This window comes from Paramisgurnus dabryanus, chromosome 7 (assembly GCF_030506205.2).
Source record: "Paramisgurnus dabryanus chromosome 7, PD_genome_1.1, whole genome shotgun sequence".
Taxonomy (NCBI): Eukaryota; Metazoa; Chordata; class Actinopteri; order Cypriniformes; family Cobitidae; genus Paramisgurnus; species Paramisgurnus dabryanus.
The window spans coordinates 24,645,876-24,666,133 of record NC_133343.1 but is presented as its reverse complement, the minus strand read 5'-3'; the positions used below and the strand labels follow the sequence as shown (position 1 = coordinate 24,666,133).

Here is a 20,258-nt window from a genome sequence, read left to right as displayed (position 1 = left end):
GATTTTATTCCAAAAACGCCATTTGCACCACAAAATAAATGCTAATTCGAGATGTGTTGGAAATGATTCATGTTAAAAAAAAAATCAGCAGGCTATCTTGTAATATATAAGAAGATAAATTAAGCATGAGAAGAGTTTTAAAGGGATAGTTCATCCAGGAGTGACAATACTTTCATCATTTACTTCCCTTAATGTCATTTTAAACCTGTGTGGCTGAACATAAAAGAAGATATCTTGAAGAACACTGATATCCAAACAACATTTGGGGGGCCGCAAAGTAGCTCAGTGGGTTGCACTGTTGCCTCCCAGCAAAAAGATCCCCAGTTCGAACCCTGGCGAAGTGTGTAGTTTGTATGTTCTTTCTTTTGTCAGTGTGGGTTTACCCCGGGTACTCCAGTTTCACTCTAGAGAATTAGGGAGATGGCATATTGCCCCTCCCATAATATGCGAATGGATCAACTTGTGTATAGATTAACCAATTTTCGCTATGAATATAGCTATTGATGCTGAAATGGTGTCGAGAAAAAGCAAAAAACAAATTAAACATTGGCCCCCATTAACTTTCATTGAATGCACACAAACCACTGAGACATTTCTTAGAATATCTTCTTATGTGCTTCAGAAGATAAACTCATGCACAGGTTTTGAACAACATGAGAATTAATGTTGACAGAGTTTTTTAAATTTATTTTTGGGTGAACTATCCCTTTACGGAAGTTTATTTTCTAAAAATCTAGAAAAATGTCCACTTGCCCAACGCTGCATATTAGGTTGAGTCAAGTACCTTGAAGTGGTTTGACAAGTAATTTTTTAGAACCACCCCTTTGAGTTTCATTTAATATCGGTCTGCTGTTCTGTCAGCAGGTTTTCTGTAAGCACTTTGTTTAGATGACAATATCAGCAAAACAAGTTAAATATCGTTCATTTGTCTTGAAAACTGCACATCAATGCCTTGAGCGTCAAAAAAGTAACTGTTTCCATTTTTCCATCACCTCTCGTTCATCGTCAACCATTCTGCCCACACAGAAAATAATTCGCTTGAAGAGAGGACCGAATCTGTGGTCCACAACAAAGTAAAAGTTCACCAAATGTAGGATGTTTTTTCTGAGAACTGGGCTTTTGGTAATTGTCAAACCTCTTCTCCTCTGGTTCAATAATTTGAGGAGTCTTAAGTATTTGTTAGAGGTTTCTGACTCGCCAAAGCTGTTTGATCGAATCTCTAAAAGCAATTACACCGAAGAAATACACTGGAGAATGAAATAAACATGGGAGCCCAAAGATAAGTGCAGCTGTCTTCAATAAAAATTCACAAGCACTCAGAAATATTGCTGTGCACTGAGTTTTCAATCCGATTTGAAAATGTGCCAGAAATTTAGCTTTAACAGCTGAATATAAACTGTAGGGTAAGGATGAGCTTGATGAATAGTAGTCACATGTTGTTTACACTCTCTGCTAAACTTAATATAAAAGGTAAAATAACAAGTCTGTTTTTAAAAGAACAGCAAATTATGCGATGATTGATTAAAAGCCTTTTTATATACTCAATTTATAGTAACCTATTACCATATTATTCTTCAACATGGGCACATGGTTATACCGTTTTAATATTTAATAAAGCTAAACAATTTCTTGAATATGTACGTAGGCTTGACATCTCATTTAAACTTCATCTTACGTGGAGGTGGATTAATTAAAAAATATGAAAATAATAGATTAAAACTAATTAAAGTAAAGCTTTTTTATGCTTTACATTTAGTTTACATGCCACATTGTTATGACAGGTTGATTTGATGTAACTTCAAGGTTTATTATACCTTTTAATGATCATATACAGGTATATGTGTGTGTGTGTGTGTGTGTGTGTGTGTGTGTGCGTGCGTGCGTGCGTGCGTGCGTGCGTGCGTGCCTGTGTGTGCATGCGTGCGTGTGTATTAGGAGATTAGGGGTGTCACGATTCTCCAAATCCTCGATTTAATTGCTTTTTCAATTTCAATTTTTTATTTTTATTTTATGAAAGCACAAAAAAAATTATTTGCCATTTTTAGACTAGACTTTTATGAAATATAATATCTGACCTTGAACCCAGAAATGCCATGTTAGTCGTGCAGCTGCTACCAGTGGAAAAATATGGTACACGCACATACCTGATAAAACGAAACTTCCTGTCAGATGAACATATGTCAGTACTTTGCACCTTAAAAACGCGCTTTTATTACCGTCAGATGAGATTGTGAGACTACAATCCCCAATAAGTCATGTTTAAATGCGGTTTTCATAACTCTTAAAGGGCGATTTGCAGGTAAAATTTTTCAACGAATTTGTGCAATTTGCTTGTTGATAATAAACATTTAAACTGTTATCCATTGTATTTTATGTTGTTGGGTATCACAAAACCCGAAAAAGTATGAAAAAGTACAGCGGTTTGCAATGATTCTCCTTTCCCCCACAACGCACTGTATGACGTCACGCTGGGGAGAGAATTTCCCAAAGCCGCATTGAGAGCATTGAGAATGACTTTAGAAAGACGAGTAAAGTACAGTTCTGATAGCGCAGATTATAGATAGATAGATAGATAGATAGATAGATAGATAGATAGATAGATAGATAGACAGACAGACAGACAGACAGACAGACAGACAGACAAGAGAGATAGGCAGACAGACAGCCAGATAGCATAACGTTAGCATATCTTCGTGTAGAAAGTAAACAAACAATTAACATACTCATACTCGTGCATGCTGGCTTGAGCGGGATGATCCTGCCTGAAGTGGGTGTAACTTTTATGCGATCTTCAGCACAAACGGTTTTGGCAGCATGTCTCTAATCCTGGAAGGTGAGTGAAGCACGTCACATCTGTTCGCGGGGACCAGCGACCCAAACGCACTCACTTTCTTACAACCAGTAGCGGAATGGCAATCGAGAGAGTCGGGACTTTTCCGGTGGGTCGATCTGATAATAGTTATACATTTCGAGTTAACACAGTCTGGCGGCGTGATATGCGTCCGGTTCCCGCAGCCCGCTGGTCAAACTGCTCAACCTCTCTGCTAAACAAAGTATATGAAAGTCCTCAACCTGTTCGGCAGGTCCAAACATATACAGGATTTATAAAAATACGGTGATCAATGAGCGGTTCCTCCTCAAATGGCATAGTCTGTCGTGATGTAAAAAGCCGCCGAACGCCTGTTTATTACAGTATGTATGCGGTCGGATCCGAGTGTGCTGCAGCTGCTGACTGCTGCGTATAAAATGATCGTGTGATTCGTTATCGCATAAACAATATAACAAAGCATTCTTTTATTTCACAAAACAATATATTTGAGATATTATTTGATAGACTAGTAAGTGTGGATTAAGGATGTTTAAAAATCTCTAGCCTGGTGGTCAGGACATGAATGGATCAAATCAGCAGATTTGCGAAGTTTTATTTATTTCCACAGATATCATAAATAATAATTATCATGGTAACTTTGCAGTATAACACATTATATATTTACTACGATGTATATATGATTTCCAAATTGTATACGTAAGTATTAAACAGCAATAAATGTCTCATCTATCTCTATGGCTCTGGCTGAGGCTTCCTTCACTTCTCCCCAACGTGACGTCATCGCAGAATTGCGTAAAAAAACCGTTAATACCAAAAACGTAAAAAAAGTGGTCTTTAAGACCATTTTTGAGACATTTTAAAAATTATACACATATCTTGAGTGATTTATGTACCCATTAATCGACAGTGGTGGTTAACCTGCAAGACGCACTTTAAGCAACTGAGATAAGCTGTTGTGAAACTAAACAGATCTCAGTTCAGAGAAACGACGGGGCCTGGCACAGACGCCGATCTGCTGTGCACGTGTGCGTGCTCTGATTGAGTTCAGCTGAAGGAAGGAGGCGCTTGCTGTTTTTTTGTTTCCCATGTAAAGAGCAGCTTGCATGGTGTCTCCTGCATCTGCCATGCTATCTTTTAACTGGCTGTAGTTAGCGAAGTTAGAGGAGGTTGATTCGCAGCACTCAACACATGTTTTTTTTCCTGCTTGGCAAGCCGACCAGACGTGACATGGGGGCGTGGCAGCATCTACGATTCCATTTTTGAATTCGAAGTTCGAGGTTGTGACTATTTAAAATCGAAATTGTGACACCCTAAGGGTAACATATACATATATATAAAAATGGATATAAACTCACCTGATGGGGTGATGTGTCTCCAAGAGATTTTGGGCTCTGGTTTCCCACTGGCTGTGCAGATGAGCGAAACATTACTGCCTTCGTTTACCGTTATATTCGATGAAATGTCATAGATTTTGGGAGGAACTGTAAAACAAATCAAAGAGATACTGTATAAATCTTCAAATCTAACATTAGGCTCAATGTCAAAATCCTGCTGTAATTTATCAACCAAGAGCAAATGTTTCTGGATTCAAATACCACTTTAGTCCAGGAGGTTGTATCTTTATTCATTTTTTAAACAGTAACTGTTCTTTATTTACTGGTGTTTGTTAATGCACAAAGCCATTTTTTAAAGCATTTTATGTAATGCAGACAGAGGCATTTTTTTATGTAAGTCACCATTATAGAGCCACCTTTTGACCAAACCGTATTAAACAGTAAATGCTTTCTCAGGCTTAGCAATTTCATGGATCCACAAAGTTTTATGATATCCAGTCATTGTTAACCTTGCCTAATGTTTGCTGAAAGCTCCATATTGAGTAAATTAGATTTGAGTAAATTACACCACGCTCAATATACTTAATTGGTCTATGCTTGCATTTCTGAATTCAAAGTTCAATATGTTTTTTTGACAATTATTGACAATGGGGCTCCAGAGAATCTTCCAGCTCTAGTTTAATGTGTGATACATAAACCAATGATTATGAGAATATAAAACAATTCTCTCTGTAATACATGGTTTATGATGTACTTTGTAACCCAAACCATAAACTTTTGTTTTATCAGACCTTTTTATCTAGACTGTACTGAGATTTGTGTTAATTAAGATTTTGATAAAAAATTCAGTGATGCTGGCAGTTCCGTTGTTGCATGACATTAGATGTTATGATACAGTACGCCTGACATTTTCTGTCACTTCAAATACCATCAAAAAGAATTTGCTGAAAATCGTTCTTTTTCCTTTTTTGTCACTCCACTCAACCTTCTTCAAACCTCAATTCCAGTCATCTGGGAGTTTAAGAATAAAAGACTGACCTCTTGGTTTTGGTTTCCGATTTGAAAAGGCTATAAATGATCAGGGACTGCAAACTTTACTATTCCCTTTGTTCATTTTTGAGGTCCAGCTGTTATTCTGTTCCAATTTGTTTGAAGTGAATTGTATTTAACTAGACCAGCTTTGATTTTTTGACTGCGTTCTCTCAGTATAATACATTTGTTGGGTGAGACAACTTTTCCCAGAATTATTTTTTTTCACAAATAACTCAATGATCTTTTCTTTTGTTATAACTTCAAGTAAATATCATTGGTTATCCTTATGCACAGTCTACCTGCAGCATGCAGGCATAATTTGCTGCAAAAAACAATCATACATTTTATTTTATTATACAACACTCGTCTGAGAAAAAAAGTCAATGCTCTCTATATGTTGGTGTATTTCTAAGGCCGGGCTCACACTACATGATTTAAAAAAAAACTAATTATGAAATCTGGTTGCAGCACACACATAAGGACAATCTTGCCAGATTTTTTTTTACAAATCTTAAACATGCTCACACTACAAGATTTTAAAATCATGGCGCATCACACACTACAATATATTAAGAAGACACGTTTCAGGCAAATAGTGCATGTTCACCGCAATCTCGAAGCCCAATTAACATAATTTGCATCGCCCCCGCGCAGATTCATGTCTATTCGCATCTTTGCATTGACTTTGTACTGTATGTAATCTACTGTACATTTGGTGTGTACACCCCATTACTTACAAAAGCCATTTCTTCATCTCTGTTGTCTGCCAGACCTAGGGTGGCCACCCATCCCATAAAATAAAAATGTGTCTTGTATTTTACAATTAAATTATGCTTCCTGTATTAAATCAATACTCTAGTCTGCCCATGAAAGTTAACAGGCTCTCAAATACATTGATAGTTAATGTTCATAGGGCCCTAGATAAGCTCTCTCTCTCTCTCTCATAGAGTGTGCAGTGCACATTTTCATACTAGCCAGTTTAAGAGACCATCTACAGTAATGTGTATGTATATACTGAAAAAAATCAGAATACAATTTTAATTTCTTCAGAAAAATCAGCAATGCTTATTATTTGGGGACAATAAGGCCCGGTCTGAATGTTATCTTTTTAAAGCATATTTTCCTAACCCCACACAATGTTCCATGTTCCCATCTCCATGGTTTTAATGCGCATTTTGAAGTATCGCAGCAAAAACGAGTGATGGAAATAAAAAATTTCGAATAAAAATCCTGAAAATTAAAAAAATACGTTTTTGACTGCGAAAAAGTCTTAATGCGAATAATGGGAGACTAAAACGCATTTGCCAAATAAATTCTGACATAGCGAACATTAAACCTATGGGACTGACCGTCTAGCTGTTCCCGCTACAATTGTCTTACCATGTATGGGGTTTCACGTCGTCTTCATTTCCTTGCTGCTAGTGCCTGCATCAAAAATTGCTGGATTTCTTTTTCTGGACACAGCACTTAGTTTGGCAATATAAGGCTGCTCTGCTCATAAATTCAAAATAAATAAATAATTCAAACTCTCTGTCATCCCTCTGTCTGTCTCTGACTGTCTGTCAACCCTCTGTTTGTCACTGACTGTGTCTGTCATCCCTCTGTCTGTCTCTTACTGTCCGTCATCTCTCTGTCTGTCTCTGACTGCCAGTGGGGAAAATAACTTGGGGCCCCTGGAGTCCCTGGGCCCCCTTGTATCCCCAGGTTATTTTTCCCACTGGGAGTTTATTTCACAATGCAATGACCACTACTCTGTCCATCGGTAATTTATGCTGCCCACTGGCAATTTATGGCTCTGGGGGACCCCTGGGGGCCCCAGGTTCTGGGTGTCCCAAGACACTGAGTTCCCCAGACCCACTGGGTGCTCCAAGTTATTTTATTTTGCCCACTGGCAGTTTATTTCCCCCACTGGCAATTTATGCAATGATCATTCGACTACTACTCTGCCAATCAGCACTTTATAATGCTCACTGGCAATTTATGGCTCTGAGGGACCCCTGGGGGCCCATAGACCTCGAGGGTCCCACGTTCTGGGTGTCCCAAGACACTGAGTTCCCCAGACCCACTGGGTGCTCCAAGTTTTTTTATTTTGCCCACTGGCAGTTTATTTCCCCCACTGGCAATTTATGCAATGATCATTCGACTACTACTCTGCCCATCAGCACTTTATAATGCTCACTGGCAATTTATGGCTCTGAGGGACCCCTGGGGGCCCATAGACCTCGAGGGTCCCACGTTCTGGTTGTCCCAAGACACTGAGTGCCCCAGACCCACTGGGTGCTCCAAGTTATTTTATTTTGCCCACTGGCAGACAGTTTATTTCCCCCACTGGCAATTTATGCAATGATCATTTGATCACTATTCTGCCCATCTGTAATTTATGTTGCTCACTGGCAATTTATGGCTCTGGGGGACCCCTGGGGGCCCAAAGATCAGGAGGGCCCTAGACACTGGGGGCCCCATGTTAGAAAAAGTTTTCCAACGTTTATGAACTTGGCTGGATAGCTTAAGTAATTTTTTTCAGTTCCACACTAACAAGTTCGGTATTTTGCCTTAGTAGAATAAACCCTATGAACCCCTTATGATGTTTTAATTACATACTAAATTGTAACTTAATAATAAAAACTTGGATCTGGAAATATACACATCATTAGCTCAGGATGACATGCCAGCAAATGCTTGTCCAAATGGACAAAGCCAATGGGCGCCTTAATTCATTTTAACAGACAATGCAGCTTCGCAGTTCATCTAGAAATATTACCAAAAACAGCAAACTATTTAATATTACAACCTATCACTTTATTTACAGGTTTCAGACATTCAGTGTATCAAATATGAGTAAAGAAATAAGTTTAAGTTTAGAGCTTTATTTATCCCCTTGGGGGAATTACTCCAGGCTATCACGGTGCTTCACACAATCAGAACACACACATACAACTATTACATATACTTCAAATACATCAACAGAGAAGACAAATTTTATGAAGATCCATTAGGAAAAAAATTAAAACAAATAAGTAAATAATCTAATTCAATTAGATTTGCTACACAGGTGTATTGCTTTGGGCACAAAGTTGTACCGGTTTGTGGAACATCTCATTGATCTTAAAAATACACATTTCCTACTGCTATTTAGTGATGGAATTATTGCTTGTGTCTTACCGAATGTAGTATCATGTCAGTAATAACCACGCTGGATGATGTGCCATTTGATTAATGTTTAGGTGCTGGTCACCCCTTGTTGCCAGATATAAGTACGAAAACAAACAAAATAGGCCATAAAGAAAAACATAAGTTCAGACCTTGTCTTTCAGAAATACATCAGAGACATCGCTAACCCTAACCTAAACATTCTCACTTTATAAATTTACCCAAAGTGTCACATTAATTGCTAAAACATTAAACACTATGTCTAAAGAGGATTTTTCACAATTGGATATGGCAACACTGCCAGTGCTGCACCTGCGACTGCCAGCTTCTCACAGCTGCTTGAGTCAATCATTTTACGCTAAACTATACAGTAAACTGTCCAAACGTAATTAAATACACGGTTCCCATTGTGCGTCATTTTAAATTACTAATTCGTCATTCAGAGAACTTCAATATTATTTTTTATGTGAACATTTTACAGCGGTCCAGACCTTGGTGGCCTCACAGCTGGTTACGGCCATGGTTTGACACCGTGGTTCATTTTCGTAACATTTTTTGCAGTTCATGCTGGACCGTCATTCTCAGGTGGTCATGGACCTTAGTGCTGTTGTTTAGTTGGGCTAATCAACTGATATATTATTCCATATTTTTACAGATTTGGTAAACAAATTATTATATTTAAGACATAACTAGAATGGTATATAATAAATACATATAGAATTAACAGCTATAAAATTTATAATTTATATAAATATTTTGAAATATTTTAATATATTCCATTAACGAATATTGGAATTGTTACTATTTATGAAATGTTAATTCATATATTTACATAATATAACCTGTCTTGTGTAATTTGTGATATTGTAGAAGTCTTACGTAAAAAATTAGGGTCCAGTAAACTACTTCTTATTCACATAATTGAATGTAAATGCCCTGGAGTGAATGGGTGTCCATTATTTTGCCACAATGAAATTGGCAACCCTAGCCGAACACACAGCCACAAAGGTCTTTCATTTACCTCCATCTCTCATTGGATGTTGTGAAACTACAGACATAATCATCCTGATTTGAAATTCTAAATATTACACATTTGATCTAATATTAAAGATTTGGGGCCCTATTTTAACGATCTAAGCGCATTGTCTAAAGCGCACAGCGCAACGTCTAAATGGGCGTGTCCGAATCCACTTTTGCTAATTTAACGACGGGAAAAATGGTTTTGCGCCGAGCACATGGTCGAAAAGGGTAGGTCCTATTGTAGTGGGAGTATTTTGGCCGTAACGTGCAGTAAACCAATGAGAGTCACAGCTCTCATCCCCTTTAAAAGCCAGTTGCGCTGGCGCTATGTCTAATCCCTATTTAGATGACGGACTTTGTAAACTGAAAAACTAAGCGGAGGAAGAAGATCCCCAGTTTAATATTAATGTTAAATAATTGTGTTGTTTTTCACTTGTATTGAAATTGTTATTTTTTTATTAAAACCTTTAAAACCCGTTTTCTTTTAGTCATGGAAGTAAAAAGCAGGCTTGTAATTGCTTTAAATGTATGGCTATCCAATATCAAAAAATAATTTACAAGTATGTAAGATAAGCTTTGTACTCTAAAAATACTTTATTTGTAACAAACAGGAGATAAAGAATTTACAAACGGCTCTCCTCACGTTTCAGCACTTTTGACTTTAAAGTTTTTTTAAGCATTACTTAAAAATGTTTCTCATCCCACCATATCCACAGGTACAGAGTAATCATATACAATAAATCCGTGAGGTGGCATTAAAAAAAATATTTAAAAACATGCAAGATGCATTTGTTTAAAGCAAAGCATTTATTTATTTACCAGGCTGCAGGTGAAGCAGCTCTTTGCGCCTTCTAACGTCTCATAATTAGTCCTCATTTATGTACAAGAGACTCAATAATAATCTTTTACATTCAATCCTTTAATCTTTCATATTTAAAAGCATTTTTGTGCTGCTGCGCATTCATGTACCTTGTGATAAGCAAACCCGCGTTGTCCTCCCGTGTATAGGCGCATTTTACTAATGCGCTCTTTAAATAACATAAAACACATTGCGCCATTGACTTTAGACTTTAGACCAGGTTTTTGTTGGTCAATGGCGTAGTCTATTTTAGTTGCCTCAAAATAGCAACGCGCCAACAATGCGCCTGAACACACCTCGTTTTCAGACCAGAACGCCCATGGGCGCAAAAGGGGGCGCAAATGCATTTGCTATTTAAACAACGCGGCGCTAAACGTGAAAATTAGGGTGGAAACTAGCGAAAGACACTTGCGTCGCGCATTGCGCTGCATTGCGCTGGGTGTAAGATAGAGCCCTTGATCTGTAAACATAAGACATAACATGATAATCTGAGATGAACATTGGAACCAATCAAGGTCCTGGATCCAATTTTGTCTCAGATTCTCGGATGTAAAATTGGGCCAAAAATCCTATAGTGTGAGCCTGGCTTGAAGTACAATCTTTCCAAAACATCAAAAAGATTGATGACTCTTCCTGCACTACACAGATTTTTGTCCAATCTAATTCTTTCTAGAATGACAAATGTTCCTCCCCAAACCACTTACAACCAGCTAGTAAATATCAAATTATGGTTCATTACAGTGATACGGTAAACCTATTAGCTACTAAAAGAAATTATTAATTTAAAATAATGTCAGTACACCGAAGCACCAAATTTTGTTTTTATTTTTGGACCTTCTATGTGCCGACCTTGTTTAATATTCTTCTGATGTGAACTTTTTAATTGAGCACCCATTTAAGTGCGATGTGTGTGCTGTTGTTTTTTTAGTAACAAAAAAATTAACCTTTCAATTTATCTTATCCTCCAAACCTCCAAAAACAGAATGAGTTTTTGTCAATCAATCTCATCGGGTCATAAAAAATATTACATATTTTAACTTCCCAAGAGTATCCTCGATTATAATTAAAAATATATTTTCTTCCCCAGGAAAAGAACACCAAATAAATATTATTCTTTTCACATTCAGCCATTTACGGTAGGACAGGAGTGCAAACATCAACATCATTCACTCCTACTCAGCTTGATATTCAGTTTAGGTCTTGCTTATCATGCTTTAAGAGATCTGCAGGTACTAAATGGTTCAATTGAAATTCTGATGTTCCACCAAAGACCTTGTTTGAAAGACTTCTATAGTCTCCACTGTAGGTTTACTTGAACTTGCCCCACTGTTGACAAACGTCTACAATCACTGATAGTTTAAATGGAAAATGTTGCAGTCGCCTAGACGCCTACTGATCATATCTGCCTCCGGAAGGATCAAGACCCTATTAGTCAATTTTGAAAAGTCGGGTACCGGCTCCTAAAATGAGATCTGCAGTCTTTGAGCTGATAACACTTTAAGAAGACATCAAATTGCAACATATTAAATATGCACCTTTTGATTTGACATCTTTTAAAATTAATGTGTTTAGTTTAACAATGCTATAATAATGTAATAGTGTTAGTACAGATACATTGTATGAATATCTCACACTTTGACTTTTATTACTGGTCTTGTGTGTACCACCTCTGAATATCGAGTGTATAATCTGATAGAATGAAATGCTGTATTTTCAAGTACTTTGAAAAGCTAAGAGGGCGAGTAGATCTCAGCAGCAGAACGCGCTACAATAAACAGACACAAAGGTCAACAATCTAGCCTGGCATGCTCTTATAACTCGCTACGCTTATAATAAAAGCAAATGTTATTTAATCTCAAACTCAAAGCCTAACTAGGAATTGACTTTCTAGGAATCCAGTTGACTGTGACAGACTTCTGAAATGTGACACCGTGTACAGGGATTTTAGTATTCAATTCTATTTGATTTATTATGCACTTTTCATGTTAGAGGATTTAATTGCTTACCTTATCAGTATCAAGTATGGATCTAATGCTATTTACAAACTTAATACATCAAGAGTTATCATACGTCAAAAAGTTATCATTGCTTAAAAATAAAAAATACAATACAGAAAATGTAATGCGCTGGCAGATTAGCGAGCATTATCAAATTGTAGTCAGCCAATCACAGCAATGTAGAGGCAATGCCTTTTATAATTCAACTCTTGTTCTTGTACTTTCCCAGTTATCATAGATATATATACATAGATTGCAGTCGCCATTTTTAAATGGTCCACATAACCATTAAAGGAATAGTCTACTCATTTTCAATATTAAAATATGTTATTACCTTAACTAAGAAGAGTTGATACATCCCTCTATCATCTTAGTGCGTGCACGTAAGCGCTGGAGCGCGCTGCTACACTTCGATAGCATTTAGCTTAGCCCCATTCATTCAATGGTACCACCATAAAGTTAGAAGTGACCAAACACATCAACGTTTTTCCTATTTAAGACGAGTAGTTATACGAGCAAGTTTGGTGGTACAAAATAAAAAATAGCGCTTTTCTAAGCGGATTTAAAAGAGGAACTTTATTGTTTGGCGGAACAGCACTCTGGGGAGTACTTCAACTCGCCTGAAAAATCTGCTCCCCTTCTCCCTCTCATAATGGGAAAGGGAGAGTGTTACTGCGCCGAGTCGAAGTACTCCCATTAGTGCTATTACGCCTTACAATATAGTTCCTCTTTTAAATCCGCTTAGAAAAGCGCTACGTTTTATTTTGTACCACCAAACTTGCTCGTATAACTACTCGTCTGAAATAGGAAAAACGTTGATGTGTTTGGTCACTTCTAACTTTATCTCTGAGTGGTACCATTAAATGAATGGGGCTAAGCTAAATGCTATCGAAGTGTTGCAGCGCGCCCCAGCGCTTACGTGCACGCACTAAGATGATAGAGCTATGTATCAACTCTTCTTAGTTAAGGTAATAACATAGTTTAATATTGAAAATGAGTAGACTATTCCTTTAAGTGCTTATTATAGTTAGTTTGGCGAGGTATGCACAGCCTACAGTGTAGCTACATTTTTTTTTTGTGTTAGCTGACTCCTTTGCCTTGTATTGTGTACTACACACACAATAGCACACAACAACTAATATTCATTACTTAGTAAAACTATCATCACATATGCACAGTCAACTTGCTCTCAAGTCTTCATGGACCGTTCCAATACAAAGCATGACTTGTGTCCATAGAAACAGCCGCTAATGAGGCATCTATGTATGTATGTCTATGCAAGTTACCCCTAAATGACTTCAATGAGAACTCAAGGGAAGCAAAACAGATAATGGGTCTCATTCATTAATAATTGCGTACGTTTTTCGTATTTATACGCACACTTGAACTTCTCAAGAAAACGTTCTGCCTAATTCACAACACTTGCGTACACACATGAGTTTGTTGTTATATTTGTTCTTACGTTAGTGAATTTGGAGTGTTCTACATGAGCGGTTGCACGAGGTTGATAATTTGCATAAAACACGCCCAAACCAGCTCCATATAAGGGTTTTACTAAGCGCAGCGCTGGTCCATAGAAATGTTTAGTGTAGTTTGTCATAGAAGCAAAAGAGCTCGAAAAGAAATCCCTGATCATATTTATTATCGGTAAAGTTCCGTTTTGCTTTGCATTTTTTATTTGGGAGGTTTTGCTGTCCTTGAGGAAGCCAGTGCTGTCCACCGACCGGAGTAAAATTAAAAAAGTACTGGATGCGTAAAACAAAAATAACATTTAAATATAGCTGCAAGCAGCGATACGGGGTCAAGCACCTTCGGCGCAATGAGCACCCAAAGCACAGCAAAAACGGCACGACGCAGCATATGCGCAAAGCGCAGAAAGCGCGCAATACAGAGCCCGAACCCGAAGTAAAGCAAATGCAGAGCAGAACCACTGCAGTGCGGAGCAACAACAGTAAAGATGGCAAAAATATAATATCAGACAAAGTATTCAGAAGTTATAAGCAGTTCCATAAGAACTGTTATAGTTTATAACCCCTAGGTGGCGCTGTACTCTGACTTCCCAGGTACCTTCAGGACATCATGTCGAAGCTCCTTATTAATTTTTGCGCGGATATGTCCAATATTTCCAAAAATATAACAAATTATGTGAAATTTCAAAATGGCGGACAGGCGGTTCGGTCAAACCCGGCATAATACACATCGACAGATGCGGCATGAGGTAAGCAATCCATAGACATCAAGATCATAATTTTCTGACAAACAGTTCAGAAGTTATGGGCAAAAATAGCCTATTTTATTATCTCATGACCCATAGGTGGCGCTGTCACCAAATTTGGCATGGACCCCAAGTTCATGGTCCACATGAAGTCTACCAAATTTCATTTCAATTGATCAAAGAATGACTGAGCTACAGCTTCAGAACCATTTTTGCGTCAACCTCGTTAAGTTTGCGCATTTATTACTTTTGAACAAAGATAAATATCAAAATTCTGTTCAGTCATTTCTATGCGGCTTACTCCAAAGATCATCTGTGCCAAATCTCATAAGAATTGAACAACATTTGAAGGAGGAGTAGCGAAAAAATGGAATACTGTACATTTCAAAATGGCCGCTACTGTAATGGGTGGAGTTTTACTGTAAGGTATTAAAATCAACAAGCATGAGGAGAGCAATCACGTGTACTAAGTAGAATTTTCATAGATCAAGCGGATCAGAAGTTATAACCCTTTGAACATTGAATTTTTGAACTGCTGGTGGCGCTATAGAGTTAGTACTAGAGACCCCATTTTTGGTCACATGACTTTTTAAGACCACCACTACAACTGTGCCAAATTTCATCATTTTCCTATGTACGGTTCATAGGGCTGCCATAGACGCCTATGGCTAAGAAGAAGAAGAAGAAGCAGAATAATAATAACTAGATAGAAAAGTTCGTCGGAACAAACTTTATGTTGGCTTGAGAAAGCCTAGTCTGAGAGTAGAGTTTGACAACTTAGCATGAAGCTATCATGATTTAAGATAAAGCTATCATGATTTAACATGAAGCGAACATGATTTAGCATGAAGCTAGCATGATTTAGCATGAAGCTAGCATGAAGCTAGCATAATTTAACATGAGGCTAGCATGATGATAGCATGATTAGCATAAAGCTAGCATGATGCTAGCATGATTAGCATGAAGCTAGTATGATGCTAGCATGATTAGCATGATGCTAGCATGATTAGCATGAAGCTAGCATGATGCTAGCATGATTAGCATGATGCTAACATGATTAGCATGAAGCTAGCATGATTAGCATGAAGCTAGCATGATTAGCATGAAGCTAGCATGATGTTAACATGATTAGCATGAAGCTAGTATGATTAGCATGAAGCTAGCATGATGCTAGCATGATTAGCATGAAGCTAGCATGAAGTTAGCATGATTAGCATGAAGCTAGCATGATGCTAGCATGATTAGCATGAAGCTAGCATGAAGTTAGCATGATTAGCATGAAGCTAGCATGAAGCTAGCATGATGCTAGCATGATTAGCCTGAAGCTAGCATGATGTTAGCATGATTAGCATGATGCTAGCATGATTAGCATGAAGCTAGCATGAAGATAGCATGATTAGCATGAAGCTAGCATGATGTTAGCATGAAGCTAGCATGATGTTAGCATGATTAGCATGAAGCTAGTATGATTAGCATGAAGCTAGCATGATGTTAGCATAATTAGCATGAAGCTAGCATGAAGCTAGCATGATGTTAGCATGATTAGCATGAAGCTAGCATGATGTTAGCATGATTAGCATGAAGTTAGCATGATGCTAGCATGATTAGCATGAAGCTAGCATGATGTTAGCATGATTAGCATGAAGCTAGTATGATTAGCATGAAGCTAGCATGATGTTAGCATAATTAGCATGAAGCTAGCATGATTAGCAGGAAGCTAGCATGAAGCTAACATTTATTGCGTTGCTAGGGTACTAAGTTTGGTTGCTAGGGAGAAAATTGCCATCCCATAATGATCACCCTTCAAGCCACAAGTAAAACGGTCCAACCCCCGTGTCTCTACAATGTTCTGATGCGGAGATATAAGGCTTTGTTTATTCCGTTGCTAGGGTACTAAGTTTGGTTGCTAGGGAGAAAATTGGCATCCCATAATGATCACACTTCAAGCCACAAGTAAAACGGTCCAACCCCCGTGTCTCTACAATGTTCTGATGCGGAGATATAAGGCTTTGTTTATTCCGTTGCTAGGGTACTAAGTTTGGTTGCTAGGGAGAAAATTGGTATCCCATAATGATTACACTTCAAGCCACAAGTAAAACGGTCCAACCCCTGTGTCTCTACGATGTTCAGATCCAGAGATATAAGGCTTTGTTTATTATGTTGCTAGGGTCTTCATATTTTGTTGCTAGGGGCGTGGCTTAATACCTCAATAAGAATCCCAAGAGACTGATTGGATGCCTGAGTAAAATGAGCCCACCCCTATGTCTCTATGACACTCTGGTGCAAAGATATCCATCTGGGCTTTTTATAATGGTAGTCTATGGGAGATGTTGCTAGGGTACCCAAAATTGTTGCTAGGGGCGTGGCTTAATAGCTCTGGGGTGATCCTAAGAGACTGATTGGATGCTTGAGTAAAATTAGCCCACCCCCATGTCTCTAAGACACTCTAAAGTGAAGATATTCCATCTGGGACGCTTTTATTCCCTTTTATGGGCATGTTTCCTGCCCCATTATAAGTCAATGGGAAATTTTGGGGGCCCCTTACACCCCAGGGGTACAGCTTACACCCCATTGTGAGGTGTGTTCTTACAGAGCCTGTCAGCCTCCTTAAATGTGGTAAGCCACAAGTTTCTACAAGTTTCTCACTCGCAGCTATGACCCGTCAAAGTTTGTCTCAATGTTAAGTCAATGGAAATTTTGGGGTGTTTCAGCGCCCCGTTTAGGAATTCGGAAGGTCCCATCAGTTAGAAAAGATATAGCAACTCGAGTCAGATCAGACCGAAGGTATGTCCAAAGTTTGATGGCTGTAGCTTGAAAGCTCTAGGACGAGTTAGAGTTAGAAATTTTAGTCTCAGAAGAAAAAGAATAATAATAATAACTAGATAGGTACATTTCCTGAAGAAAATGTGAAGTGGTGCTTGCCGTGGCAAATTTCGGGGGACAATATATGATTATACTCCAAGCCAAAAGTAAAACAATTCAACCCACATGTCTCTACGATATTCTGATGCGAATATATAAGGCTTTGTTTATTCGGTTGCTAGGGTACTGTATTTGGTTGCTAGGGAGAAAATTGGCATCCACTAGTGATTACACTCCGAGTCACGAGTCAAACGGTCAAACCCCCGTGTCTCTACGATGTTCTGATGCGGAGATATAAGGCTTTGTTTACTCTGTTGCTAGGGTACTGTATTTGGTTGCTAGGGAAAAAATTGGCATCCACTAGTAATTACACTCCAAGATACGAGTCAAACGGTCCAACCCCCGTGTCTCTGCGATGTTCTGATGTGGAGATAAAAGGCTTTGTTTACTCTGTTGCTAGGGTACTGTATTTGGTTGCTAGGGAAAAAAATGGCATCCACTAGTGATTACCCTCCGAGTTACGAGTCAAACGGTCCAACCCCCGTGTCTCTACGATGTTCTGATGCGGAGATATAAGGCTTTGTTTACTCTGTTGCTAGGGTACTGTATTTGGTTGCTAGGGAAAAAAATGGCATCCACTAGTGATTACCCTTCGAGTCATGAGTCAAACGGTCCAACCCCCGTGTCTCTACGATGTTCTGATGCGGAGATATAAGGCTTTGTTTACTCTGTTGCTAGGGTACTGTATTTGGTTGCTAGGGAAAAAAATGCCATCCACTAGTGATTACCCTCCGCGTCACGAGTCAAACGGTCCAACCCCCGTGTCTCTACGATGTTCTGATGCGGAGATATAAGGCTTTGTTTACTCTGTTGCTAGGGTACTGTATTTGGTTGCTAGGGGCGTGGCTTGGGAGTGGCCAATTATGTGCCCAGTGATTACACTCCGAGTCACAAGTAAAACGGTCCAACCCCCGTGTCTCTACGATGTTCTGATGCGGAGATATAAGGCTTTGTTTACTCTGTTGCTAGGGTACTGTATTTGGTTGCTAGGGGCGTGGCTTGGGAGTGGCCAATGATGTGCCCAGTGATTAAACTCCGAGTCACAAGTAAAACGGTCCAAACCCCGTGTCTCTACGATGTTCTGATGCGGAGATATAAGGCTTTGTTTATTCGGTTGCTAGGGTGCTCAAATTTGGTTGCTAGGGGCGTGGCTTGGGAGTGGCCAATGATGTGCCCAATTGTTACACCCCTAGTCACAAGTAAAACGGTCCAACCCCCGTGTCTCTACGATGTTCTGATGCCGAGATATAACTGTTTGTATTTTATGTTGCTAGGGTGCTCAAAAGTGGTTGCTAGGGGCGTGGCTTAGTAAGTCTGTAAGGATCCTGAGAGACTGATTGGATGCCTGAGTAAAATGAGCCCACCCCCATGTCTCTATGACACTGTGGTGCAAAGATATCCATCCGGGCATTTTATAATGGCAGTCTATGGTATAGGTTGCTAGGGTGCCCAAAATGGTTGCTATGGTAACCTTACACCCCATTGTGGGGGACGTCCTGACAGAGTCTAGCACCCTCTTCAAATTTAGTAACCCACATGTTTCTATGAAATCCTCGCTCGTACCTATGACCCGTCAAAGTTTTTGCAATGTTAAGTCTATGGGATTTTGCCCCATTGACTTTTCATTGGGGCACTTTTGGGCACCTCTTACACCCCAGGGGTACAACTTACACCCCATTGTGATCCATGTTCTTACAGAGCCTACCACCCTCTTCAAATGTTGTAACCCACATGTTTCTACAAAATCCTCGAGCGGAGCTATGACTCGTCAAAGTTGGGCGCAATGTTAAGTCAATGGGATTTTTTGGGTGGTTTTTCGCCCCCCTTTCGGAAATCCTGCACCCGATCGCTTATAAAAGTCATAGCACACCTCTCCTCAATAAGCCGGTCGATTTGAGCCCTAATTTATGGGTCTACGACAAACCGTGTGGGACGAGTTACGCGCCGAAAAAGTGTGCAGACATAAGAATAATAAGATATAATAATAATAATAATAATAAGTATGAGCAATAATAATAGTGATGCCTTGCATAAATGCAAGCACCACTAATAAGTTTAAGTGCAACAACAGTATGTTGGCTTTCTCAAGCCAACATAATAATAATAATACTAACAATTACAATAGGTGTCTCAGCACCTTCGGTGCTTGACCCCTAATTAATATGACAGAGACGTGCATCTGTATCTATAATAAAACAGACAGAAGATCAAGTGATTGACGTTTGGACTTCGTATTACATTTACATGCATTTAGACTACATTAGGCATTAAGCAGACGCTTTCAAATAGAGATTGAAAAAGTGAGGAAGGAAAGTGTGAAGATTTGTCATTACGTGCATCTTCTTTATGTTTAGAAAAAAAAGTAGGCTTTGATAATATATAATATAATGTATATAATAATAATAATATAGATTATGTTTACTAATATATAATACAGAAAATATTATAATATAAAATATATAATCATGTAAATTTTATATATCAACATTATAATTATAGCCTAGTATTTGATTATAGTGTACATGATTATTGGTTTTAGGTGCTTAGGAGTTTTTGCGTACATTTGGAAGACATTTTGATACAAAAGTTTTTGTTGAATTACGAATTGTTCGTGAAAACAACGGTATGCACATCTCACGCACAAATTTGTGCGTACGCATGCTTAGTGAATGAGACACATTGTTTCTCTCTAAAGCCAGTAGTATAGTTTATTTTTAATGTCCGTACGTAAGTGCACGGTCGAACACACAGCCTTGCAAGTTAGTTTATTTGACTCGACATTCAAAGCATGCGCACTTCGACAAAATCCAATGTATATCCTGTGCTACATACAACATTCTCATGTAGGCGCATGCGCGACCTACGCGTACAGTGTGCGCATGGGTCAAAAATCTGGCGA

The 20,258-nt window shown here is 38.6% G+C and overlaps 1 protein-coding gene across 4 annotated transcripts in view; it reads right to left on the bottom strand.

Moving 5' to 3' along the window:
* negr1 (neuronal growth regulator 1) overlaps positions 1-20,258 on the bottom strand; it is a 162,081-nt gene that overhangs the window by 96,715 nt on the left and 45,108 nt on the right. For all 4 annotated transcript variants that reach the window (XM_065272597.2, XM_065272598.2, XM_065272600.2 and 1 more), the window contains exon 3: positions 4,186-4,311. In XM_065272597.2, coding sequence (XP_065128669.1) covers positions 4,186-4,311 — 126 coding nt within the window. The remainder of the gene's footprint in view (positions 1-4,185; positions 4,312-20,258) is intronic.